General features: G+C 54.5%; 1 protein-coding gene across 1 annotated transcript; it reads left to right on the forward strand.

Annotated features, from left to right (window-relative positions):
• The first annotated feature begins 9339 nt into the window (after positions 1–9339).
• LOC120638164 (mucin-17-like) lies at positions 9340–23839 on the forward strand. Its single transcript, XM_039910883.1, has 11 exons — positions 9340–9394; positions 11404–11595; positions 14132–14262; positions 15263–15321; positions 17519–17664; positions 19112–19204; positions 19286–19448; positions 20205–20366; positions 21623–21711; positions 21972–22042; positions 22876–23839. Exons 1-11 carry the CDS (start codon positions 9340–9342, stop codon positions 22915–22917), a joined length of 1203 nt encoding a protein of 400 aa, XP_039766817.1. The 3' UTR covers positions 22918–23839.
• The last annotated feature ends 1967 nt before the right edge of the window (positions 23840–25806 follow it).

Here is a 25806-nt window from a genome sequence, read left to right on the forward strand (position 1 = left end):
TCTACAGTGACATTCTCCAGCCCCACTGCCCCAGACACCAGCAGCACCGTTATCACAACGGGCTCCAATGTCTCTCCCTCAGCGTCCAGTGACATGTCTGCAGTGACAGCCACCAGCCCTACTGCCCCAGGCCCCAGCAGCACGGTTATCACAACCTACTCCAGCACGACGGAAAACACGATGGGCTCTAGTGTCTCTACCTCAGCGTCCAGTGAAACCTCTGCAGTGACAGCCTCCAGCCCCACTGCCCCAGGCCCCAGCAGCACGGTTATCAGCACAACGGGCTCCAGTGTCTCTCCCTCAGGGTCCACTGAAACTTCCACAGGGTCATCCTCCAGTCCCACTGCCCCAGGCCCCAGCAGCACGTTTATCACAACAACGGACTCCAATGTCTCTCCCTCAGTATCCAGGGACCCCTCTACGGTGACATTCTCTAGCCCCACAGCTCCAGTCACCAGCAGCACAGTTATCACAACGGGCTCTAGTCTCTCTTCCTCAGCATCCAGTGAACCCTCTTCAGTGACAGCCTCCAGCCCCACTGCCCCAGGCCCCAGCAGCACAGTTATCACAACCTACTCCAGCACTACAGAGAGGTCAACGGGCCCCAGTTTCTCTCCCTCAGTATCCAGTGAAACGTCTACTGTGACATCCTCGAGCCCCACAGCCCCATATACCAGCAGCACAGTTATCATCACAACGGGCTCCAGTGTCTCTCCCTCAACATCCACTGAAACGTCCACAGGGTCATCCGCCAGCCCCACTGCCCCAGGCCCCAGCAGCACGGTTATTACAACCTATTCCAGCACGACGGAAAACACAATGGGCTCCAGTGTCTCTCCCTCAACGTCTAGTGAAACCTCTATGGTGACAACTTCCAGCCCCACTGCCCCAGTCTCAAGCAGCACAGTAATCACAACTCACTCCAGGACGACAGAGACCACAATGGGATCCAGTGTCTCTCCCTCGGCGTCCGGTGACACATCTGCAGTGACAGCCTCCAGCCCTACTGCCCCAGGCCCCAGCAGCACCTTTATCACCACAACGGGCCCCACTGTCTCTCCCTCAGTGTCCACTGAAACTTCCACAGGCTCATCCCTCAGTCCCACTGCCCCAGGCCAAAGCAGCACAGTCATCACCACAATGGGTGTCAGTGTCTCTCCCTCAGCATCCACGGAAACTGCCACGGTGACATCCTCCAGCCCAACTGTCCCAGGCCTCAGCAGCACGGTTATCACCTCATCAGGCTCCAGTGTCTCTCCCTCAGCGTCCAGTGACACGTCTGCAGTGACATTCTCCAGCCCCACTGCCCCAGGCCCCAGCAGCACAGTTATCACCACAACGGACTCCAGGGTCTCTCCCTCAGCATCCAGGGAACCCTCTACAGTGACATTCTCCAGCCCCACTGCCCCAGACACCAGCAGCACGGTTATCAGCACAACGGGCTCCAGTGTCTCTCCCTCAGCATCCAGTGAATCCTCTACAGTGACAGCCTCCAGTTCCAGTGCCTCAGGCCCCAGCGGCACGGTTATCACAACCCACTCCAGCACGACAGAGGCCACAACGGGCTCCAGTGTCTCTCCCTCAGGGTCCACTGAAACTTCCACAGCGTCATCCTCCAGTCCCACTGTCCCAGGCCAAGGCAGCACGGGTATCACCACAACGGATGTCAGTATCTCTCCCTCAGCATCCACTGAAACTTCCACAGTGACATCCTCCAGCTCCAGTGCCCCAGGTCCGAGCAGTACGGTTATCACCACAACGGGCTCCAGTGTCTCTCCCTCAGCGTCCATTGAAACTTCCACGGTGACATCCTCCAGCCCCACTGCCCCAGGCCCCAGCAGCACGATTATCACCACAACGGGCTCCAGTGTCTCTCCCTCAGCGTCCAGTGACACGTCTGCAGTGACAGCCTCCAGCCCAACTGCCCCAGGCCCCAGCAGCACGGTTATCACCACAACGGACTCCAGTGTCTCACCCTCAACGTCTAGTCAAACCCCAACGGTGACAACCCCCGGCTCCAGTGCCTCAGGCCCCAGCAGCACGGTTATCATAACCCACTCCAGCACGACAGAGACCACAACGGGCTCCAGTGTCTCTCCCTCAGCGTCCACTGAAACTTCCACAGTGACATCCTCCAGCCCAACTATCCCAGGCCTCAGCAGCACAGTTATCACCTCAACCAGCTCCAGTGTCTCTCCGTCAGCGTCCAGTGACACGTCTGCAGTGACAGCCTCCAGCCCCACTGCCCCAGGCCCCAGCAGCACGGTTATCACAACCTACTCCAGCACTACAGAGAGGACAACGGGCCCCAGTTTCTCTCCCTCAGTATCCAGTGAAACGTCTACTGTGACATCCTCGAGCCCCACAGCCCCATATACCAGCAGCACAGTTATCATCACAACGGGCTCCAGTGTCTCTCCCTCAGCATCCACCGAAACGTCCACAGGGTCATCCTCCAGCCCCACTGCCCCAGGCCCCAGCAGCACGGTTATTACAACCTATTCCAGCACGACAGAAAACACAATGGGCTCCAGTGTCTCTCCCTCAACGTCTAGTGAAACCTCTATGGTGACAACTTCCAGCCCCACTGCCCCAGTCTCAAGCAGCACAGTAATCACAACTCACTCCAGGACGACAGAGACCACAATGGGATCCAGTGTCTCTCCCTCGGCGTCCGGTGACACATCTGCAGTGACAGCCTCCAGCCCTACTGCCCCAGGCCCCAGCAGCACCTTTATCACCACAACGGGCCCCACTGTCTCTCCCTCAGTGTCCACTGAAACTTCCACAGGCTCATCCCTCAGTCCCACTGCCCCAGGCCAAAGCAGCACAGTCATCACCACAACGGGTGTCAGTGTCTCTCCCTCAGCATCCACGGAAACTGCCACGGTGACATCCTCCAGCCCAACTGTCCCAGGCCTCAGCAGCACGGTTATCACCTCATCGGGCTCCAGTGTCTCTCCCTCAGCGTCCAGTGACACGTCTGCAGTGACATTCTCCAGCCCCACTGCCCCGGGCCCCAGCAGCACAGTTATCACCACGACGGACTCCAGGGTCTCTCCCTCAGCATCCAGGGAACCCTCTACAGTGACATTCTCCAGCCCCACTGCCCCAGACACCAGCAGCACGGTTATCAGCACAACGGGCTCCAGTGTCTCTCCCTCAGCATCCAGTGAATCCTCTACAGTGACAGCCTCCAGTTCCAGTGCCTCAGGCCCCAGCAGCACGGTTATCACAACCCACTCCAGCACGACAGAGGCCACAACGGGCTCCAGTGTCTCTCCCTCAGGGTCCACTGAAACTTCCACAGCGTCATCCTCCAGTCCCACTGTCCCAGGCCAAAGCAGCACGGGTATCACCACAACGGATGTCAGTATCTCTCCCTCAGCATCCACTGAAACTTCCACAGTGACATCCTCCAGCTCCAGTGCCCCAGGTCCGAGCAGTACGGTTATCACCACAACGGGCTCCAGTGTCTCTCCCTCAGCGTCCATTGAAACTTCCACGGTGACATCCTCCAGCCCCACTGCCCCAGGCCCCAGCAGCACGATTATCACCACAACGGGCTCCAGTGTCTCTCCCTCAGCGTCCAGTGACACGTCTGCAGTGACAGCCTCCAGCCCAACTGCCCCAGGCCCCAGCAGCACGGTTATCACCACAACGGACTCCAGTGTCTCACCCTCAACGTCTAGTCAAACCCCAACGGTGACAACCCCCGGCTCCAGTGCCTCAGGCCCCAGCAGCACGGTTATCATAACCCACTCCAGCACGACAGAGACCACAACGGGCTCCAGTGTCCCTCCCTCAGCGTCCACTGAAACTTCCACAGTGACATCCTCCAGCCCAACTGTCCCAGGCCTCAGCAGCACAGTTATCACCTCAACCAGCTCCAGTGTCTCTCCGTCAGCGTCCAGTGACACGTCTGCAGTGACAGCCTCCAGCCCCACTGCCCCAGGCCCCAGCAGCACAGTTATCACAACCTACTCCAGCACTACAGAGAGGACAACGGGCCCCAGTTTCTCTCCCTCAGTATCCAGTGAAACGTCTACTGTGACATCCTCGAGCCCCACAGCCCCATATACCAGCAGCACAGTTATCATCACAACGGGCTCCAGTGTCTCTCCCTCAGCATCCACTGAAACGTCCACAGGGTCATCCGCCAGCCCCACTGCCCCAGGCCCCAGCAGCACGGTTATTACAACCTATTCCAGCACGACGGAAAACACAATGGGCTCCAGTGTCTCTCCCTCAACGTCTAGTGAAACCTCTATGGTGACAACTTCCAGCCCCACTGCCCCAGTCTCAAGCAGCACAGTAATCACAACTCACTCCAGGACGACAGAGACCACAATGGGATCCAGTGTCTCTCCCTCGGCGTCCGGTGACACATCTGCAGTGACAGCCTCCAGCCCTACTGCCCCAGGCCCCAGCAGCACCTTTATCACCACAACGGGCCCCACTGTCTCTCCCTCAGTGTCCACTGAAACTTCCACAGGCTCATCCCTCAGTCCCACTGCCCCAGGCCAAAGCAGCACAGTCATCACCACAACGGGTGTCAGTGTCTCTCCCTCAGCATCCACGGAAACTGCCACGGTGACATCCTCCAGCTCCAGTGCCCCAGGTCCGAGCAGTACGGTTATCACCACAACGGGCTCCAGTGTCTCTCCCTCAGCGTCCAGTGACACGTCTGCAGTGACATTCTCCAGCCCCACTGCCCCAGGCCCCAGCAGCACAGTTATCACCACGACGGACTCCAGGGTCTCTCCCTCAGCATCCAGGGAACCCTCTACAGTGACATTCTCCAGCCCCACTGCCCCAGACACCAGCAGCACGGTTATCAGCACAACGGGCTCCAGTGTCTCTCCCTCAGCATCCAGTGAATCCTCTACAGTGACAGCCTCCAGTTCCAGTGCCTCAGGCCCCAGCAGCACGGTTATCACAACCCACTCCAGCACGACAGAGACCACAACGGGCTCCAGTGTCTCTCCCTCAGGGTCCACTGAAACTTCCACAGCGTCATCCTCCAGTCCCACTGTCCCAGGCCAAAGCAGCACGGGTATCACCACAACGGATGTCAGTATCTCTCCCTCAGCATCCACTGAAACATCCACAGTGACATCCTCCAGCTCCAGTGCCCCAGGTCCGAGCAGCACGGTTATCACCACAACGGGCTCCAGTGTCTCTCCCTCAGCGTCCAGTGACACGTCTGCAGTGACATTCTCCAGCCCCACTGCCCCAGGCCCCAGCAGCACAGTTATCACCACGACGGACTCCAGGGTCTCTCCCTCAGCATCCAGGGAACCCTCTACAGTGACATTCTCCAGCCCCACTGCCCCAGACACCAGCAGCACGGTTATCAGCACAACGGGCTCCAGTGTCTCTCCCTCAGCATCCAGTGAATCCTCTACAGTGACAGCCTCCAGTTCCAGTGCCTCAGGCCCCAGCAGCACGGTTATCACAACCCACTCCAGCACGACAGAGACCACAACGGGCTCCAGTGTCTCTCCCTCAGGGTCCACTGAAACTTCCACAGCGTCATCCTCCAGTCCCACTGTCCCAGGCCAAAGCAGCACGGGTATCACCACAACGGATGTCAGTATCTCTCCCTCAGCATCCACTGAAACTTCCACAGTGACATCCTCCAGCTCCAGTGCCCCAGGTCCGAGCAGTACGGTTATCACCACAACGGGCTCCAGTGTCTCTCCCTCAGCGTCCAGTGACACGTCTGCAGTGACATTCTCCAGCCCCACTGCCCCAGGCCCCAGCAGCACAGTTATCACCACGACGGACTCCAGGGTCTCTCCCTCAGCATCCAGGGAACCCTCTACAGTGACATTCTCCAGCCCCACTGCCCCAGACACCAGCAGCACGGTTATCAGCACAACGGGCTCCAGTGTCTCTCCCTCAGCATCCAGTGAATCCTCTACAGTGACAGCCTCCAGTTCCAGTGCCTCAGGCCCCAGCAGCACGGTTATCACAACCCACTCCAGCACGACAGAGACCACAACGGGCTCCAGTGTCTCTCCCTCAGGGTCCACTGAAACTTCCACAGCGTCATCCTCCAGTCCCACTGTCCCAGGCCAAAGCAGCACGGGTATCACCACAACGGATGTCAGTATCTCTCCCTCAGCATCCACTGAAACATCCACAGTGACATCCTCCAGCTCCAGTGCCCCAGGTCCGAGCAGTACGGTTATCACCACAACGGGCTCCAGTGTCTCTCCCTCAGCGTCCATTGAAACTTCCACGGTGACATCCTCCAGCCCCACTGCCCCAGGCCCCAGCAGCACGATTATCACCACAACGGGCTCCAGTGTCTCTCCCTCAGCGTCCAGTGACACGTCTGCAGTGACAGCCTCCAGCCCAACTGCCCCAGGCCCCAGCAGCACGGTTATCACCACAACGGACTCCAGTGTCTCACCCTCAACGTCTAGTCAAACCCCAACGGTGACAACCCCCGGTTCCAGTGCCTCAGGCCCCAGCAGCACGGTTATCATAACCCACTCCAGCACGACAGAGACCACAACGGGCTCCAGTGTCCCTCCCTCAGCGTCCACTGAAACTTCCACAGTGACATCCTCCAGCCCAACTGTCCCAGGCCTCAGCAGCACAGTTATCACCTCAACCAGCTCCAGTGTCTCTCCATCAGCGTCCAGTGACACGTCTGCAGTGACAGCCTCCAGCCCCACTGCCCCAGGCCCCAGCAGCACGGTTATCACAACCTACTCCAGCACTACAGAGAGGACAACGGGCCCCAGTTTCTCTCCCTCAGCATCCAGTGAAACGTCTACAGCGACTTCCTCGAGCCCCACTGCCCCAGATACAAGCAGCACAGTTATCACCACAACGGGCCCCTCTCTCTCTCCCTCTGCAGCCACTGAAACTTCCACAGGGTCATCCTCCAGTCCCACTGCCCCAGGCCCCAGCAACACGATTATCACAACCTATTCCAGCACGACAGAGAGGACAATGGGTCCCAGTTCCTCTCCCTCAACATCCAGTGAAACATCTACAGTGACATCCTCCAGCCCTACTGCCCCAGACACCAGCAGCACAGTTATCATCACAATGGGCTCCAGTGTCTCTCCCTCAGCATCCAGTGAAACCTCTACAGTGACAGCCTCCAGCTCCAGTGTCTCAGGACCCAGCAGCACGACTATCACAACCCACTCCAGCACGACACAGACCACGGTGGGCTCCAGTGTCTCTCCCTCAGCATCCAGTGATACGTCTGCAGTGACAGCCTCCAGCCCCACTGCTCTAGGCCCCAGCAGCACGGTTATCACCACAACGAACTCCAGTGTCTCTCCCTCAGCATCCAGGGAACCCTCTACAGTGACATTCTCCAGCCCCACCACACCTGACACCAGCAGCACAGTTATCACAACAGGCTCCAGTATCTCTCCCTCAGTAGCCAGGGAACCCTCTACGGTGACATTCTCCAGCTCCACTGCCCCAGGCCCCAGCAGCACAGTTATCACAACGGGCTCTAGTCTCTCTTCCTCAGCATCCAGTGAACCCTCTTCAGTGACAGCCTCCAGCCCCACTGCCCCAGACCCCAGCAGCACGGTTATCACAACCTACTCCAGCACTACAGAGAGGACAACGGGTCCCAGTTTCTCTCCCTCAGAATCCAGTGAAACGTCTACTGTGACATCCTTGAACCCCACAGCCCCATATACCAGCAGCACAGTTATCATCACAACGGGCTCCAGTGTCTCTCCATCACTATCCAGTGAAACCTCTACAGTGACAGCCTCCAGCTCCAGTGCCTCACGCCCCAGCAGCACGGTTATCACAATCCACTCCAGCACGACAGAGTCCACAACTGGCTCCAGCGTCTCTCCCTCAGCATCCAGCAAAATCTCTACAGTGACAGCCTCCAGTCCCACTGCCCCAGGCTCCAGAAGCACAGTTATCTCCACAACGGACTCCAGTGTCTCTCCCTCAGCGTCCAGAGAACCCTCTACAGTGACATTCTCCAGCCCCACTGCCCCAGACACCAGCAGCACCGTTATCACAACGGGCTCCAGTGTCTCTCCCTCAGCATCCAGTGAAATGTCTGCAGTGACAGCCTCCAGCCCCACTGCCCCAGGCCCCAGCAGCACGGTTATCACAACCTTCTCCAGCACGACAGAGATGACAACGGGCCCCAGTTTCTCTCCCTCAGCATCCAGTGAAACGTCTGCAGTGACATCCTCCAGCCCCACTGTCCCAGACACCAGCAGCACAGTTATCATCACAACAGGCTCCAGTGTCTCTCCATGTGTATCCAGTGAAATGTCTGCAGTGACATTCTCCAGCCCCACTTCCCCAGGCCCCAGCAGCACCGTTATCACCACAACGGGCTCCAGTATCTCTCCCTCAGCATCCAGTGAAACCTCTACAGTGACAGCCTCCAGCTCCAGTGCCTCACACACCAGCAGCACGGTTATCGCAACCCACTCCAGCACGACAGAGACCACAAGTGGCTCCAGCGTCTCTCCCTCAGCATCCAGTGAAATCTCTACAGTGACAGCCTCCAGTCCCGCTGCCCCAGGCTCCAGCAGCACAGTTATCTCCACAACGGACTCCAGTGTCTCTCCCTCAGCGTCCAGAGAACCCTCTACAGTGACATTCTCCAGCCCCACTGCCCCAGACACCAGCAGCACCGTTATTACAACCTATTCCATTACGACTGAAAACACAATGGGCTCCAGTGTCTCTCCTTCAGCATCCAGTGAAACGTCTACCGTGACAGCCTCCAGCTCCAGTGCTTCAAGCCCCAGCAGCACGGTTATCACAACCCACTCCAGCACGACAGAGACCACAACTGGCTCCAGTGTCTCTCCCTCAGTGTCCAGTGAAACTTCCACAGGTTCATCCTCCAGTTCCACTGCCCCAGGCCAAAGCAGCACGGTTACCACAACGGGTGTCACTGTCTCTCCCTCAGCATCCACTGAAACTTCCACAGTGACATCCTCCAGCGCAACTGCCTCAGGCCCCAGCAGCACAGTTATCACAACCCCCTCCAGCATGACGGAGACCACACCGGGTTCCAGTGTCTCTCCCTCAGTGTCCCTCACTCCCACTGCCCCAGGCACCAGCAGCACAGTCTTCACAACCAACTCCAACATGACAGAGAGCACAACGGGCTCCAGTGTCTTTCCCTCAACGTCCAGTGAAACGTCTGCAGTGACAGCCTCCAGCCCCACTGCCACTAGTCCCAATTCTACGGTTCCCGTGGCAGAAACCACTTCTCGGGCCACCTCCCCCATCACTTCTCCTAAATCAGAAGGGATCACTAATTCAACAATGACCACCATGACAACTCTGACAATCCCAACAACCATGACCACTATGACAGCAAAATTGACAACCACTCCTCCCACCACAATAAAAATCACTACCCCAGGTTGGTGTCCCTAGTTGAATCTTCCTGAATATCCCACCTAGAATCAAATCTTTTTTTTTTGATGGTATTTGTTAGGCACTTACTATGTGCCAGGCACTGTCCAATGCACTGGGATTCAATCTAATCCTGTTGGACACAGTCCCTGTCCCACACTGGGCTCCCAGCCTTAACCCTTATTTGACAGGTGTGATAGCTGAGGCCCAGAGTAGTAACATGGCTTGTCCAAGGTCACTCGGAGCCAGGATTAGAACCCTGTTCCTTCTGACTCCCAGGCCTGTGCTCTAATCACCAGGCCATGCTGTTCCTCTAGCAGAAGTTAAACCCGCTGATTTTGTTCTGGGACTTTGGGGAATTCTTTTCTTTTTTTTTCCTTCATTCTCCTCTCTTGGCTCCCTAGAAACATCCCTCTGTCACCTTCTTTTCCACTCTCACTTTAGACTATGCTATTTTTTCCTTTATCTCCTAATAAAGTCCTTCTTTTTTCTACAGCCCCCTAAACTGGAGCCCGGGGGTCTGCTGGAGCCAGTTCTGACCTCCTAGTCAAGGGTGGACCGTGCCCCCCGCCAAAAAAAACCCCAAAACCCAAGATGGACAATCATAAATCTGACTCTGGAGCTGACTCTGGGTCTTCTCGGATTCCCATCTTGAGCTGATCATAGTTCAGCTTCTCCCATCAATTCTCCAGGAGCAGCTCCTGGGCCCAAGATGGGCAACAGGTGCTAGAGGTATTCCTAGGATGGCGGTTGTGAACTCAATCAGTCGATGGTATTTATTGAGCTCCTACTGTGTGCAGAACACTGGACTAAGTGCTTGGGAGAGGACAATACAACAGAGTTGGTAGGCACGGTCCCTGCCCCAAATGAGCTGATAGTCTGGAGGAAGAGCTCTTCTCTCACTCCTTCACTCACTCCCTCTTTCTCTCTCCCTCCCTCTCTCTCTCACTCACTTGCTCATTCTCTCTTTCTCTTTCACTCTCACTCACTCACTCACTCTTCCTCTCTCTCACTCACCTTCTCACTCTCACTTTCTTTCACTCTCGCTCACTCTCTCTTCCTCTCTCCCTCACTCACCCTCTCTCCCTCGCTCTCTCTCAATCTTTCTCTCACTGCCTTTTCTCTCCTCTCACTTTCTCTCACTCTCTCCATCTCTCTCTTCCTCCCTCATTCACTCTCTCGCTTTCTCTCTCACTCACTCTTTTCTCTCACTCTCCTTCTCTCACTCTCTCCTTCTCTCATCCTCTGTCTCCCTCATTCACTCTCACTCCCTCTCCCTCACTCATTCTCTCTTTCACTCTCACTCTCTCTCACCTTCACTCACTCTCTTCCTCTCTCCCACCCACTCTCTCTTTCTCTTTCATCTCTCTTTCACTCAGTCTTCCTCTCTCTCACTCACTTTCTCACTCAGTCTTCCTCTCACTCGCTTGCTCACTCTTACTTTGTCTTTCACTCTCACTCTCTCTCACCTTGACTCATTCTGTCTTCCTCTCTCCCACTCACTCACTCTTTCTCTTTCCTCTCTCCCACTCACTTTCTCAGTCTCTTCTCTCCCACTCACTCTCTCACTCTTTCTCTTTCACTCTCTCTCACTCAGTCTTCCTCTTTCTCACTCACTTTCTCACTCTTTCTTTCACTCTCTCTCTCAGTCTCTTTCTCTCTCACTCACTTTCTCACTCTCACTTTCTTTCACTCTCACTCTCTCTCACCCACGCTCTCTTCCCCTCTCTCTCACTCTTTTTTCTCTCCTCTCTCCCTCTCTCACGTTCTCTCACTCTCTCCATCTCTCTTCCTCATTCACTCTCTCTTTCCCTCTCACTATCTCCTCACTCTCTTTCTTTCACTCACTTTTCCCCTCTCCTCCTTTCTCCCTCATTCACTCTCTCTTTCTCTTTCTGTCTCTTTCTCCCTCATTCACTCTCACACTCTCTCCCTTTCTCTTTCTCTCTCTCCCTCACTCTTTCTTTCTCTCTCTGTCTTTCTCTCACACACTCACTCACTCTCTCTCTCTTTCAGGAACGTGCCAAAATGGGGGTACTTGGACTGGAAAATACTGCAAGTGTCCCGAAGGTTACAGTGGAAGTCACTGTCAGCTTCTTGTGCCCAGTCAGTGCCAAAATGGGGGCAACTGGAATGGGAGCCATTGCATCTGTTTTGTTCCTTATTCCGGCCCCAAATGTGAACGGGTTGAGGAAACGGTGACAATTGGTAAGTCGGGTCTTCTTCCCTCCTGCCAAATTGGGATTCACCATCACTTCCCCTCAACCCTTTTTCTTTTCGGTATTTGTTCAGCATCTACTCTGCTGGTTCAATTCATTCAATCATATTTATTAATTTCTGTGTGCAGAGCACTGTACTAAGCACTTGGGAGAGTACAATATAACAGTAAACACACACATTCCCTGCCTATAACAAGCTTACCGTCTAGAGGGGAGACAGATATTAATAGAAATTAGTAAATGACAGATGTGGACATAAGTGGTGTGGGGTTGGGAGGAGGGATGAATAAAGGGAAAAAGTCAGGGTGATGCAGAAGGGAGTGGGAGAAAAGGTAAGGAGGGCTTAGTCAGGGAAGGCCTCTTGGAGGAGAAAGGCCTTCAATAAGGCTTTGAACAGGGGGAGAGTCATTGCCTGTCAGATTTGAGGAGGAAGGTCGTTCCAGGCCAGAGGAAGGACGTGGACCAGGGGTTGGCGGTGAGGTCAAGGAGATGGAGGGGCAAGAGAAGGTTGGCATTAGATGAGCGAAGTGGTTGGGCTGGGAGGGAGTATTATTGCTACTGTTTTTGTCTGTCTGGCTCCCCAGATTAAACTGTAAGCCTGTCAAAGGGCAGGGACTGTCTCTATCTGTTACTGATTTGTACATCCCAAGCGCTTCGTACAGTGCTCTGCACATAGTAAGCGCTCAATACATACTATTGAATGAATGAATGAGAGAGTAGACGGGTGAGGTAGGAGGGGGTGAGAGGATTGAGGGCTTTAAAGCCAATGGTGAGGAGTTTCTGCTTGATGCAGAGGTGGATGGGCAACCAGTGGAGGTTCTTGAGGAGTGGAGAAACATGTCTTTAGTGTTTTTGAAGAAAAACAAACTGGACAGCAGAGTGAAGTATGGACTGGTGTGGGGAGAGACAGGAGGCTGGGGGTGGTGGTCAGCGAGGAGGCTGATGCAGTCATCCAGGCAGGGCAGGATCAGTGACTGCGTTAATGTGGTTGCAGTTTGGATGGAGAGGAAAGGAAGGATTTTAGGGATGTTGTGAAGATGGAACTAATGGGATGAATACGTGCATTGATTATATGGTTTGAATAATAATGATGGTATCTGTTGAGCGCTTACTGTGTGCCAAGCACAGATAGGAGTCAAGGATTCATTCAATCAATCGTATTTATTAAGCACTTACTGTGTGCAAAGCACTGTACTAAGCGCTTGGAAGACTACAATACAAGCAACTTGAATAAGGTCATAACACCAAGGCTTCTGAGACAGAAAGGGCAGTGTTCCATCTACAGTGATGGGAAAGTCAGGAGGAGGACAGGATTTGGGAGGAAAGATAAGAAGTTCTGTTTTAGATATATTAAGTTTGAGGTGACGGGAGGACATCCAAATAGAGATGTCTTGAAGGCAGGAAGAACTACGAGACTGCAGAGAGGGAGAGAGGTCAGGGCTGGAGATGGAGATTTGGGTTTCATCAGCATAGAGGTGACAGTAGAAGCCGTGGGATCGAATGAGTTTTCCAAGAGAATGGGTGTAGGTGGAGACTAGAAGGGGACCCAGGGCTGAATCTTTAGGGGCCCCCACAGTTAGGGGTTGGGAGGAGGAAGAGGAGCCAGTAAAAGAGACGGAGAATGAGCGGCCCGAGAGATAGGAGGAGAACCGAGGGAGGACAGCGTCAGTGAAGCCGAGATTGGATAATGTTTCCAGGAGAAGGGGGTGGTCGACAGCGTCCAAGGCAGTTTAAAGGTCGAGGAGGATGAGGATGGAGTAGAGGCCTTTGGATTTGGCAAGAAGGTGACCTCTGAGAGGGTGCCAGGCACTGTACTAAGCGCTTGGGCAGATTCATTCATTCAATCGAATTTATTGAGTGCTTACTGTGTGCAGAGCACTGGACTAAGCGCTTGGAGTGTACAATTGGGCAACAGATAGAGACCACCCCTGCCCAACAACGGGCTCACGGTCTGAAAGGGGGAGTCGGACAGCAAAACTACAAGACAGCAGACTACAAAATAAGTAGTCAGGCATCAATACCATCAAAATAGACAAATAGAATCATAGACTGGACACAGTCCCTGTCCCATGCAGGGCTTCACAATCTCAGACCCCATTTTATAGATGAGGGAACCGAGGCTTGCCCAAGGTCACGCAGCAGACACCCGGCGGAGTCGGCATTAGAACTCAGGTCCTTCTGACTCCCAGCCCCGGGTTCAGAAGCAGCGTGGCTCTGTGGAAAGAGCATGGGCTTTGGAGTCAGGGCTCATGAGTTCGAATCCCAGCTCTACCACTTGTCGGCTGTGTGACTGTGGGCAAGTCACTTAACTTCTCTGTGCCTCAGATCCCTCATCTGTAAAATGGGGATTAAGACTGTGAGCCCCACATGGGACAACCTGATTCCCCTATGTCTACCCCAGCGCTTAGAACAGTGCTCGGCACATAGTAAGCGCTTAACAAATACCAACATTATTATTATTATTATTATTCTTTCCACTGGGCCACGCTGCTTCTCTTATTAACTGGGTCTGTCGTTTCTCACAGAGACGCCACCAGAGAACGTCACCGCCAATGTGGAGGTGACCGTGAAGGTCACAAGCCAGGAGTACACAGACGATCTTCAAAACACGTCCTCGGAGGCCTACCAGAATTTTGCGAAAACCTTTGAAGATTTCGTAAGTGGCGGCGGTGGGGAGGGGGCTGAGGCGGGTGGGGGATCCCCATATCCGGGACGCCTTGGATCCTCCTGGGGAAACACAACCCCTCCAATTTCTTGGGGGACCCAGCACAGGGCTTTATCCACTAGGCCACAGATGTCCACAGAGAACCCTTTAGATGGGTGTCCGATGACACTAACATAACTTAATAAACACAATTTCTGCTACTTCTATTACTGCTAAAGCTACTTAAGTTACTTAACTTCTCTGTGTCTCAGTTCCCTCACCTGGAAAATGGGGATGGAGACTCTGACCCCTGTGTGGGACAGGGACTGTCCATCCCGATTTCCTTGTATTTTTCCTAGCGTTTAGTACAGTCCCTGAAGAGCGGAACAAATACCACAGTAATTATTGTTCATTCATTCATTCCATCGTATTTACTGAGCGCTTACCGTGTGCAGAGCACTGTACTAAGTGCTTGGAATGTATAATTCGACCACAGATAGTGACAATCCCTGCCCAACAACGGGCTTACAGTCTAGAAGGGGAGGCGGTCAACAAAACAAAACAGAATAAGCAGACAGGCACCAGTAGCATTAAAATAAATAAATAGAATTATAGATATTATTATTTGAGGGTTGTCCACAATTCTTTTATGTCATCAGGGTCCACCTAGTTACATGCCTATCGTCACCCCGGTCCCCTGGCCTAAACTCATCCACCTCACTGGTCTTCTGGGGCCACTGGACTGAGCGCTGGGACAGATACAAGATCATCAGGTCCCACATGGGACTCACAACATAAGTAGGAGGGAGGACAGACATTTAATCCCCATTTTGCAGATGAGGAAGCTGAGGCCCAGAGAAGTGAAGTGGCTCGCTTAAGGTTACACGGCAGACATGTGGCAGAGCCGAGATTAGAACCCAGACCCTCTGCCTGTGGAGAGTAGGGTGAGGGCTTCACAGTCCCACTTCAGAAGAATCTGACAAATGACCCTCTTCCCCTTTTATCCTTTCAGATGAAAAATATTTACCAGCAAATCGAAGAATATAAAGGTGTGGAGATTAAAAACCTAAGGTGAGCATACAGAGGGCAACTGAGGACTGCTCAGGTTGTTCCCGAAGCTCTCACTGCCCCCATCTCTCTCCTTTTTCCCACCATTTTCTTGTCTGCTGTATGTCCTTGGGCAAATCACTTCACTTCTCTGTGCCTCAGTTCCCTCAACTGCACAGTGGGGTTTCTATTCCGCTTCTCCCTCTCGTTCGGTTCTATTCCGCTTCTTCGTTCACTCATTCATTCGATCGTATTTACTGAGCACTTGCTGTGTGCGGAGCGCTGTACTAAACGCTTGGGAGAGGATGGCACAATGACAGACAGATACATTCCCCACACCGGAGTGGGACTGGGGGACGAGAAAGGCTGAGAGATCCAAGCTCCCGTTGAGCCTTAAAAGGGTTGAAGGTTTGGGGTTCGGGTCTTCCCAACCCACAAACTATTAAAGATTTTGCCCGCGTGGAAGGACCAACGCGGGGAGTTGCTGGAGGACCTCATCAATAGTGACACGTAGTAAGCCCTTAACAAATACCATATTTATTCATTATACTTATAAAAATACCATAATTATTCATTGTACTTATAAAATTATCATTATAACATTACTGCTGTGTGCAGAGCACTGGATTAAGCACTTGGGAGAGACCAAAACAACCGAGTTGGAAGACACGTTGCCTGCTCACAACGGGTTTACAGTCTTAGGAAGTGGTGTCTTTTTTTTTTTAAGGTATTGTTTAGCTCTTACTATGTGCCAGGCACTGTATTAAGCGCTGGGGGAAGATACAAGCTAATCAGGTTAGACACAATCCCTGTCCCACATGGGGCTCCCAGTCTTCACCCCCATTTTGCAGATGAAGTACTGGAGGCCCAGGGAAGTGAGGTGACTTGCCCAAGGTCACACAGCAGACGTGGTGGAGCCGGGATTAGAAACTAGGTCCTTTGTTCATTCATTCATTCATTCAATGGTATTTATTGACCGCTTACTGTGTGCAGAGCACTGGACTAAGCACTTGGAAAGGACAATTCAGCAACAGATAGCTACCATCCCTACTCACCGACAGACTCACAGTCTAGAAGGGGGGAGACAGAAAAGAAAACAAAGCAAAACAAGTAGACAGGCATTCCTTCATTCATTCAATGGTATTTATTGAGTGCTTACTGTGTGCAGAGCACTGTACTAAGCGTTTGGATAGTTCTGTACTTCTGGGAGACCCTCTGACTCCCAGGCCCAAGCTCTAGCCACTAAGCCCCGCGGCTTTTCAAAGCATAGAGGGTATTTGCCCATTTGCCATCTCTTCAAGTGTAAGGGAATGTGTCTGCCCACTCGGCAGTATTATCCTCTCCCAACCGCTTAGTCCAGTGCTTTGCACATGGTGAGCGCTCCAGAGAGAAGCAGCGTGGCCTAGTGGATAGATCTCAGGCCTGGGAGTCGGAAAGACTTGGGTTTTCATCCTGGCACCGCCCCTGTCTGCTGGGTGACTTTAGACAAGCCAGTTCACTTCTCTGGGCCTCGGTTACTATGCCTATAAAATGGGGACTAAAGATTGTGAGCCCCCTGTGGGACAGGGATGGGGCCAACCCGATTATCTTGACTCTACCCCAGCGCTTAGGACAGTGCTTGGCACATAGTAAGTGCTTAATTGATGCCATACTGCTTTTGTTTTGCTGTCTGCCTGCCCCTTCTAGACTGTGAGCCCGTTGTTGGGTAGAGATTGTCTCTATCTGTTGCTGAATTGTGCTTCTCAAGCGCTTAGTACAGTGCTCTGCACACGGTAAGGGTTCAATAAATACCCCTGAATGAATGAATGAATAAAACCCACTACCAATCGATTGATGACTGATTGATCGTTAGCTCCTCGCGGTCGAGGAACGCGTCCACCAACTCGTTACGCTGTCCTCGCCCAAGTGTTTAGTCCAGTGCACTTCACCCAGTAAGCACTCAATCAATACCAGACCGCGCGCTCTCAACAGGGGCAGGGACTGAATCTTTTGGTTGTTGTACTGTCCTCCCCCAAGCGCTTAGTACAGTCAGCGCTCAATAAATATGAGTGAATGAATGCAGGACGACGATGATGAGGAGGAGGAGGGGGGGCGGGAGCTTCATCTTGAACCAGATAGCAGCGCCCCTCGCCCAAACTCGGTTTCCCTACGATGGCTTGGTTACTCTGGAGCTGGGCCTCGTCAGAACCAGATCCCAATTGTGACTTCCTCCCTCCCTCAGTAAAGGCAGCATCGTGGTGGATTATAATATCATCTTGGAGACGAAATTCACCCCCCAGTACAAGAATATTATTGCGAACCTTTCCAAGGCAGTTGAGGAGACGATCATAAAGGTCACCCAAGAGACGAATAGCAACTGCTCAACAAGTAAGTGCCCTCCTTGCCCACCGGAAGCAGGGAGAAATCACAGAATAATAATAATAATTGGGGTGTTTGAGAATATTAATAATAATTATGGTATCTGTTAAGTTCTTACTATGTGCTGAGTGCTGATCTAAGCGCTGGGGGAGATACAAGGTAAGCAGGTTGTCCCACATGGGGCTCACAGTCCTCATCCCCATTTTACAGATGAGGTCACTGAGGCTCAGAGAAGTTGAGTGACTTGCCTGAAGTCGCACAACTGACAAGTGGCAGGGGCGGGATTAGAACCCATGACCTCTGACTCCCAAGCCCGGGCTCTTTCCACTAAGCCACGCTGCTTCTCCAAACATTTGTCAAGCCCTTAGTAGGTGTCAGGCACTGTGCTAAGCTCTGGGGTAGATAGGAGTCAACTGGGTTGGACGCGCTCCCTGTCTTCATCCCCATTTGACAGATGAGGGAAGTGAAGCCCAGAGACGTGAAGTGACTTGCCCAAGGCCCCGCAGCGGACAAGTGGAGGAGCCGGGATTAGAACCCACGACCTTCTGACTCCCAGGCCCGGGCTCTACCCACTATAATAATAATGATGGTATTTGTCGAGCGCTTACTATGTGCCAAGCACCCTTCTAAGCACTGGGGTGGATGCAGGGTAATGAAGTGGACCCACGTGAGGCTCACACTTTAAATCCCCATTTTCCAGATGAGGTAACTGAGGCCCAGAGAAGTCAAGTGGCCTGCCCCAGGTCACGCAGCAGACGAGTGGCAGAGCCGGGATTAGAACCCACATCCTCTGACTCCCAAGCCCGGGCTCTCTCCACTGAGCAACCCTGCTTCTCTAAATCCATTAGCTTCCCCTTCCCTCCCCAGTCTCCCAGAGCTTTCTGACTGGAGGCGGGAAACTGCTTGGAAACTGGGGGAAAAAAAAAGACAGGAGCTGCAAATCCAGCCTGGGATCTGGGATCTAGTCCGGGCCCCAAGGACTCGGTTAAAAGCGGTCATACCCGGGAGAGGGAGAGGAAGGGGGAGGCAGAGTGGCTTAATGGTCAGAGCCCGGGCCAGGCAGAAGGACCTGGGTTCTGATGTCGGCTTCGCCACTTGTCTGTCGCGCGACCTCGGGCGAGACACTACGCTCCCCTGGACCTCAGTTACCTCCTCTGGAAAATAGGGGTTAGGACCGATAGCCCCACGTGGGATAGGGACCGGATCCGATCTGATTGGCCCGCACCTACCCCAGCGCCTAGTAAAGTGCTCTTGCACACAGAAAGGGCTCAATAAATACGATTGAGTGAATGAATACAGCGCCGGGCATATAGTAAGCGTTTAACAGATACCATTTAAAAAAAAGAGCGGGAGGTGGGGCGGGGCCGGAAAGAGAAGAAGGAAGGAATTTAAGGAGAGGATCGTGGGCCCGGCTCCACTCAACGAGGTTGAAGCTGGTGAAGGGGGAGAATGTGAGTGAATCTGTGTGTGTCTTTCTCCCTAGCTTCGTTGTGCTTCAATCCTGAGGCTACCAAGGTGAAGGAACTGACATTTACTTACGATCCTGAGAGTGAGTGACTCGGGAGGCATCCGGGGAGGGCAGGGAGGGGGCCGGGGCTACCCGGGGCTGACCTTTCTCCTCTCCTCCCAGAGGAATGCAGAGATAAGGTCGGGAAGGATTTAGCCTCCTTCTACTCCATCACCTATGTGAATGAGCAGCCCAAGTGCCTCAGCAACTGCAGCAGGGAGTCCTCCTGGTTCGTTCAGTGCAACTGGGGACAGTGCCGGCTGGAACGAAGCGGCCCCCGCTGCTTGTGAGTGTCCCCCCGGCCCCCTCCCCGGACGCCTCTCAGGAACCCCTTCCTTCCCCTCCCTCCCTCCAACGCCGCCATCTTCCCTCCACGGGCAGGAGGCCCACCCCCTGGGGGACGACCCCCAGAGACCCCCAAATCCTCGACCCCCAAGTCCCCGTCGCTGCCCCACCAGCACCGTGTGGCGGTCAGAGCCCGGGCCCGGGTGTGAGAAGGTCAGGGGTTCTAATCCTTGAGCAGGGATTTGTCACCACATTGTACATTCCAAGCGCTCAGTACAGTGCTCTGCACATAGTAAGCGCTCAATAAATACCACTGAACGAACCAGTGAATAATCCCAGCTCCGACATCCGTCCGCTGGGTGACCGTGGTCAGGTCGTTTCACTTCGCTGGGCCTCGGTTCCCTCATCTGGAGAACGGGGATTAAGACTGTGAGCCCCTTGGGGGTAGGGACTGTGTCTAACCCGATTCGCTTCTATCGACCCCAGTGCTTAGCACGTGGTGAGCGCTTAACGAACACCACTGTTATCATTTCCTGACTCCCCACTTTCCAGTCAGGAGAGGGGCCTGAGGGGGAAGCCCCGTTGGCCGAGGTAGGATTGTAGACTCGTTGTGGTCAGGGAACGTGACTGTCTATTGGTGTACTCTCCCAAGCGCTTAGTACAGTGTTCTGCGCGCGGGAAGCATCCAATAAATACGATAGAATGGATGAACGAATGCCAGGCCTGGTTGTCACCACGTATCTCCCTCTTCCCGCAGCTGCTTAACCACGGACACCCACTGGTATCAGGGTTCGCGCTGTGAGCACAGCGTGAAGAAGAGTGTGGTGTACGGAGGGGTGGGGGCGGCCGGAGCCGTGCTTCTGGTGGTCATCGCTCTCTTCTCCGTCCACACGCTCAGAGTCCAGAGGACCAGACGCAGGTGAGCCGCGCCCCCCGGCCCCCATCCCCCCGTTCAAGTCCAGCCGGGATGGGACTGGCGTCCGGGGGAGGGTCCGTACGTCCTCTGGGACGGCAGGTAAGGGTCCCGCTGAGCGCTTGCTCTGTACTAAGCGTCGGGGTAGAGACGAGATGAGGAGCAGCTTGGCCTAGCCGGTAGAGTCCGCGCCTGGGAGTCAGAAGGACATGGGTTCTCATCCCATGTCCGCCACTGGTCTGTTGCCTGAGCTTGGGTCAGTCGCTTCACTCTTCTGTGCCTCAGTTCCCTCATTTGGAAAATGGGGATGACGACCGTGTGCCCTAGAGAAGCAGCGTGGCGCAGTGGAAAGAGCACGGGCTTTGGAGTCAGGGCTCATGAGTTCGAATCCCAGCTCTGCCACCTGTCAGCTGTGTGACTGTGGGCAAGTCACTTAACTTCTCTGTGCCTCAGTTCCCTCATCTGTAAAATGGGGATTAAGACTGTGAGCCCCATGTGGGACAACCTGCTTCCCCTGTGTCTACCCCAGCGCTTAGAACAGTGCTCGGCACATAGTAAGCGCTTAACAAATACCAACATTATTATTATTATTATTACGTGGGACAACCTCATTAGCTTGTATCTACCCAGCGCTTAGAACAGTGCCTGGCACATAGTAAGCGCAGAACAAATACCATTAAAAAAAAAAATAGGATCAATAAGGTGGACGCTGTCCCTGTCCCACATGGGCCTCACGGTCGAAGTCAGCGGGAGGGGGCGGATGGAAAGCTTCCATTTTGCCGACGTGGAGACCAAGGCACAGCGAAGCAGCACGGCATAATGAATAGAGCACTGGCCTGGGAGGCAGAAGGTCATGGGTTCTAATCCTGGCTCCGCCACATGTCTGCTGCGGGACCTTGAGGAAGTCACTTCGCCCCTCTGGGCCGTGGTTACCTCATCTGAACAAGGGGGAGGAAGGCTGTGAGCCGCATGTGGGACAGGGACTGTGTCCCATCTCATTAGCTTGTATCTAGCCCAGCAGCTTAGAACAGTGCTTGGCACAGAGTAAGCACTTAACAAGTACCATAACTATTATTATTAGAGTAAGCGCGCAGTAAATAAAGTCGAATGAACGGGGATCGGAAGCCGGGTCCTCTGGCTGCGGTCGGCGCGGGTTCTAGGCTCCGCTGTTTCCCCTGGCCTCATCTCACTCGAGGACCCCCCGAAAGCTCCCCAAAGACCCTCGGGAGCGTTTCCTCAATCGAAGGGGCTTTCGTCAACAGGGAGAAGGACAGAGAGGACAGGCACTGGCACGACGACAAGGAGAAAGCGCAGGGGACCTTCAACAACGAGGGCTTCGACATGTGGGAAGGTAAGAGTTCGCCCTCCCGGGGGTCAGGGCAGTGAGCGGGGGCTTCGGGCGGTTCCCGGGGGCGGGGCGGGGAGTCCAGGGCTTGGAGGAGGCGGCACTGCCCCCCAGCCCTGAGGCCTGCTGCCCGTCCCGATCCGATCCCTGCCACCCTGGTTTGCGCTGCCGGGCGTGGGAAGGATGGAGGCGGAGAGGGAAGACGTCCTCCTCCGCCCGCTTCTCCACTTGTCCACACGCTCCCTCGGGGGTTTTCCTCCCTTCAGCTCAAGACTTGGACGAGGACTCCCCCTACTACTTCCAGCTGGCGCTGGGAAACATCAACCCGAAGGAGAAGGTAAGTGGCTCGGTGCCCCCGAGACGTTAGGGGACGGGGTTGGGCGGAAGGGAGAGGGTCTCGGCTCTGCCGCGTGACCTTGGGCGGTGCTTGGCACATAGTAACGGCTTAATAAATACCATTATTGTTATTACTATCGTCATTATTATTATTCTCTGGGCCTCAGTTACGTCTGTAAAATGAGGATGAAGACAGTGAGCCCACGTGGACATGGACTGTGTCCAACCTGATTAGCTTGTATCCACCCCAGTGCTGAGTACAGTGTCTGGCGCACGGAAAGCGCTTAACAAATTCCGCAATTATTATTATTATTATTTGGCTTCCTTTCAGCCCTCCCCCAGCTCTTGGCCTGGTTTTTCAGTCAGTCGATCATCGTACGGTATTCGTTGATATTAAAAGAAACAATGTGGTGTAGTGGATAGAGCCGGGGCCTTCGGGCAAGTCACTTCACTTCTCTGTGCCTCAGTGACCTCATCTGTAAAATGGGGATTAAGTCCGTGATCCCCACATGGGACAACCTGATCACCCTGTCTCTACCCAGTGCTTAGAAGAGCGGTTGGCCCTTAACAAATACCATCGTCATTATTATTATGAGGGACAGGGAATGGGTCCAACCTGATTCGTTTGTTTCTGCCCCAACGCTCGGTACGGTGCCTGGCACGTAGTAAGCGCTTAACAAATACTTTAAAGAAACCCAAAAAGAATGAAATGAGGGTGTTCGTTACACTCGGTCATGCTGCCCTCTGCTTCTCTGACCGAAAAGAAATCCCTTATCCCGCCGTCAGCCCAACCCCAGGCCCAGCCTCACCCTGCCTTTCCACACTCCTCTCCAGATTCACATCCAGAGGCCTGAAGTGATGATGACAACACTCTGAGGGGAGAAGAAGTTTCACCAGGATCGAAGGGCACCCGGCACCCCCTCTCCCTCTTCTCTCGCCGAGAGGACGGGTCACCTCAATCGTCTTCAGCCCAAAAACGCCTCTGCTCCGGATGGTGACCGGACGTCTTCTCCGCAGCCGTCCGCAACCTCTCCCCGCCGTTGTCAGCTGTCTTCTCTCCAGAGCTGGGTCTGTGAGGGGAGGGCCGGTCCCCGAGAGAGCTGAGACTGGGAGTGAAGAACGGAGGGTTGTTCAGAGGGAACGGCTGAGGGCTGGAGGAGGAGAGCACGTCATCTCATCGTCTCGCCCCGATTTCCGAGCCTGGAGCCGGACGGGGCCGGACGGTCCCCCGGGATTCTTCCACTCTCCGACTGGACCAACCCGGTCCCGGTGGTTCCGGAATCCGAATCCTCCCATCGGACCGTTGTAACCTTCCCTCCGCGCCCTCCTCATCTCCGGCCTCCGCCTCCCGGGCTCGGGGCTGGTTCCTAAAGCCGTCTTCTTCATCCCTCTTCCCCTACGGCCCCCAGCCTCCCCCCCGAACCGGGATTAAGACCCTCTCGTCCTCCCCCTTAGATTCCAGGCCCTTCCTTCCTCCGTCGCTTCTCGGAAGTCTTATTCATCCCTTCTTCGGGCCTTCCTCGCCTTCCTTCTCCACCATCGTCTAGGACGGGTTCCCTCTTGACATCAACGGGGAAACCCTCCTCCCTTTCCTCTCTCCCCTCCTCTCCCCCCGCCTCCCTCCCAGCCCTCTAGGTTTCACTGAACCTGAAGTTGAGACCGGTCCCTTAGCCTCAGTGAGTATAGAGAATCCCTGTGACCGCTGGCCACCATTTTGGAGCTGCCCTGCATCCGCTGGCTGCCATTTTGGAGTTCATTCAATAGTATTTATTTATTGAGCGCTTACTATGTGCAGAGCACTGTACTAAGCGCTTGGAATGAACAAGTCGGCAACAGATAGAGACGGTCCCTGCCGTTTGACGGGCTTACGGTCTAATCGGGGGAGACGGACAGACGAGAACGATGGCGATAAATAGAGTCGAGGGGAAGAACATCTCATAAAAACAATGGCGACTGAATAGAATCGAAGCGATGTACATTTCATTAACAAAATAAATAGGGTAACGAAAATATATACAGTCGAGCGGACGAGTACAGTGCTGAGGGGATGGGAAGGGAGAGGGGGAGGAGCAGAGGGAAAGGGGGGAAAAGAGGGTTTAGCTGCGGAGAGGTGAAGGGGGGGAGGTAGAGGGAGTAGAGGGAGAAGAGGAGCTCAGTCTGGGAAGGCCTCTCGGAGGAGGTGAGTTTTAAGTAGGGTTTTGAAGAGGGGAAGAGAATCAGTTTGGCGGAGGTGAGGAGGGAGGGCGTTCTGGGACCGCGGGAGGACGTGGCCCGGGGGTCGACGGCGGGATAGGCGAGACCGAGGGACGGCGAGGAGGTGGGCGGCGGAGGAGCGGAGCGTGCGGGGTGGGCGGTAGAAAGAGAGAAGGGAGGAGAGGTAGGAAGGGGCGAGGTGATGGAGAGCCTCAAAGCCTAGAGTGAGGAGTTTTTGTTGGAGCGGAGGTCGATAGGCAACCACTGGAGTTGTTTAAGAAGGGGAGTGACTTGCCCAGATCGTTTCTGCGGGAAGATGAGCCGGGCAGCGGAGTGAAGAATAGACCGGAGCGGGGCGAGAGAGGAGGAAGGGAGGTCGGAGAGAAGGCCGACACGGTAGTCTAGCCGGGATATAACGAGAGCCCGTAGCGGTAAGGTAGCCGTCTGGGTGGAGAGGAGAGGGCGGATCTCGGCGATATTGTAAAGGTGAAACCGGCAGGTCTCGGTAACGGATAGGATGCGTGGGGTGAACGAGAGAGACGAGTCAAGGATGACACCGAGATCGCGGGCCCGAGAGACGGGAAGGACGGTCGTGCCATCCACGGCGATAGAGAAGTCCGGGAGAGGACCGGGTTCGGGAGGGAAGATGAGGAACTCGGTCTCGCTCATGTTGAGTTTTAGGTGGCGGGCCGACATCCAGGTGGAGACGTCCCGGAGGCGGGAGGAGACGCGAGCCCGAAGGGAGGGGGAGAGGACGGGGGCGGAGATGTAGATCTGCGTGTCATCTGCGTAGAGATGGTAGTCGAAGCCGTGAGAGCGAATGAGTTCACCGAGGGAGTGAGTGTAAATGGAGAACAGAAGAGGGCCGAGAACTGACCCTTGAGGAACTCCAACAGTTAAAGGATGGGAGGGGGACGAGGTGCCAGTGAAGGAGACTGAGAATGACTGGCCAGAGAGGTGAGAGGAGAACCGGGAGAGGATGGAGTCCGTGAAGCCGAGGTGAGATGAGGTATGGAGGAGGAGGGGATGGTCGACAGTGTCAAAGGCAGCAGAGAGGTCAAGGAGGATCAGAATGGAGGAGGAGCCATCGGATCTGGCGAGAAGGAGGTCACGGGTGACCTTAGAGAGAGCGGTCTCGGTAGAGCGGAGGGGACGGAAGCCAGATCGGAGGGGGTCTAGGAGAGAATGGGAGTTAAGGAATTCTAAGCATCGATCGTAGACGACTCGTTCTAGGATTTTGGAAAGGAAGGGTAGTAGGGAGATAGGGCGATAACTGGAGGGGGAAGTGGGGTCGAGAGCAGGTTTTTTTAGGATGGGGGAGACGTGGGCATGTTTGAAGGCAGAGGGGAAGGAGCCATTGGAGATCGAGTGGTTAAAAATAGAAGTTAAGGAAGGGAGGAGGGCAGGGGCGACGGTTTTAATAAGGTGAGAGGGAATGGGGTCCGAGGCGCAGGTGGAGGGGGTGGCACTTGCGAGGAGGGAGGAGATCTCCTCTGAGGATACCGCAGGGAAGGATGGGAAAGTAGGGGAGAGGGTCGGTGGGGGGGAGGGGAGAGGCGGAGGGGTGACTCT

This window comes from Ornithorhynchus anatinus, chromosome X5 (assembly GCF_004115215.2).
Source record: "Ornithorhynchus anatinus isolate Pmale09 chromosome X5, mOrnAna1.pri.v4, whole genome shotgun sequence".
NCBI classification, from domain to species: Eukaryota; Metazoa; Chordata; class Mammalia; order Monotremata; family Ornithorhynchidae; genus Ornithorhynchus; species Ornithorhynchus anatinus.

What these genes read in the sequence shown, in the direction of transcription:
- LOC120638164 (XM_039910883.1), top strand. Translation starts at nt 9,340, where the DNA reads ATGACAGCAAAATTGACAACCACTCCTCCCACCACAATAAAAATCACT. An exon ending in GTGGAGATTAAAAACCTAAG is followed by an intron (nt 15,322 to 17,518) that starts GTGAGCATACAG and finishes TCCCTCCCTCAG; the next exon opens with TAAAGGCAGCATCGTGGTGG. An exon ending in GGGCTTCGACATGTGGGAAG is followed by an intron (nt 21,712 to 21,971) that starts GTAAGAGTTCGC and finishes TCCTCCCTTCAG; the next exon opens with CTCAAGACTTGGACGAGGAC.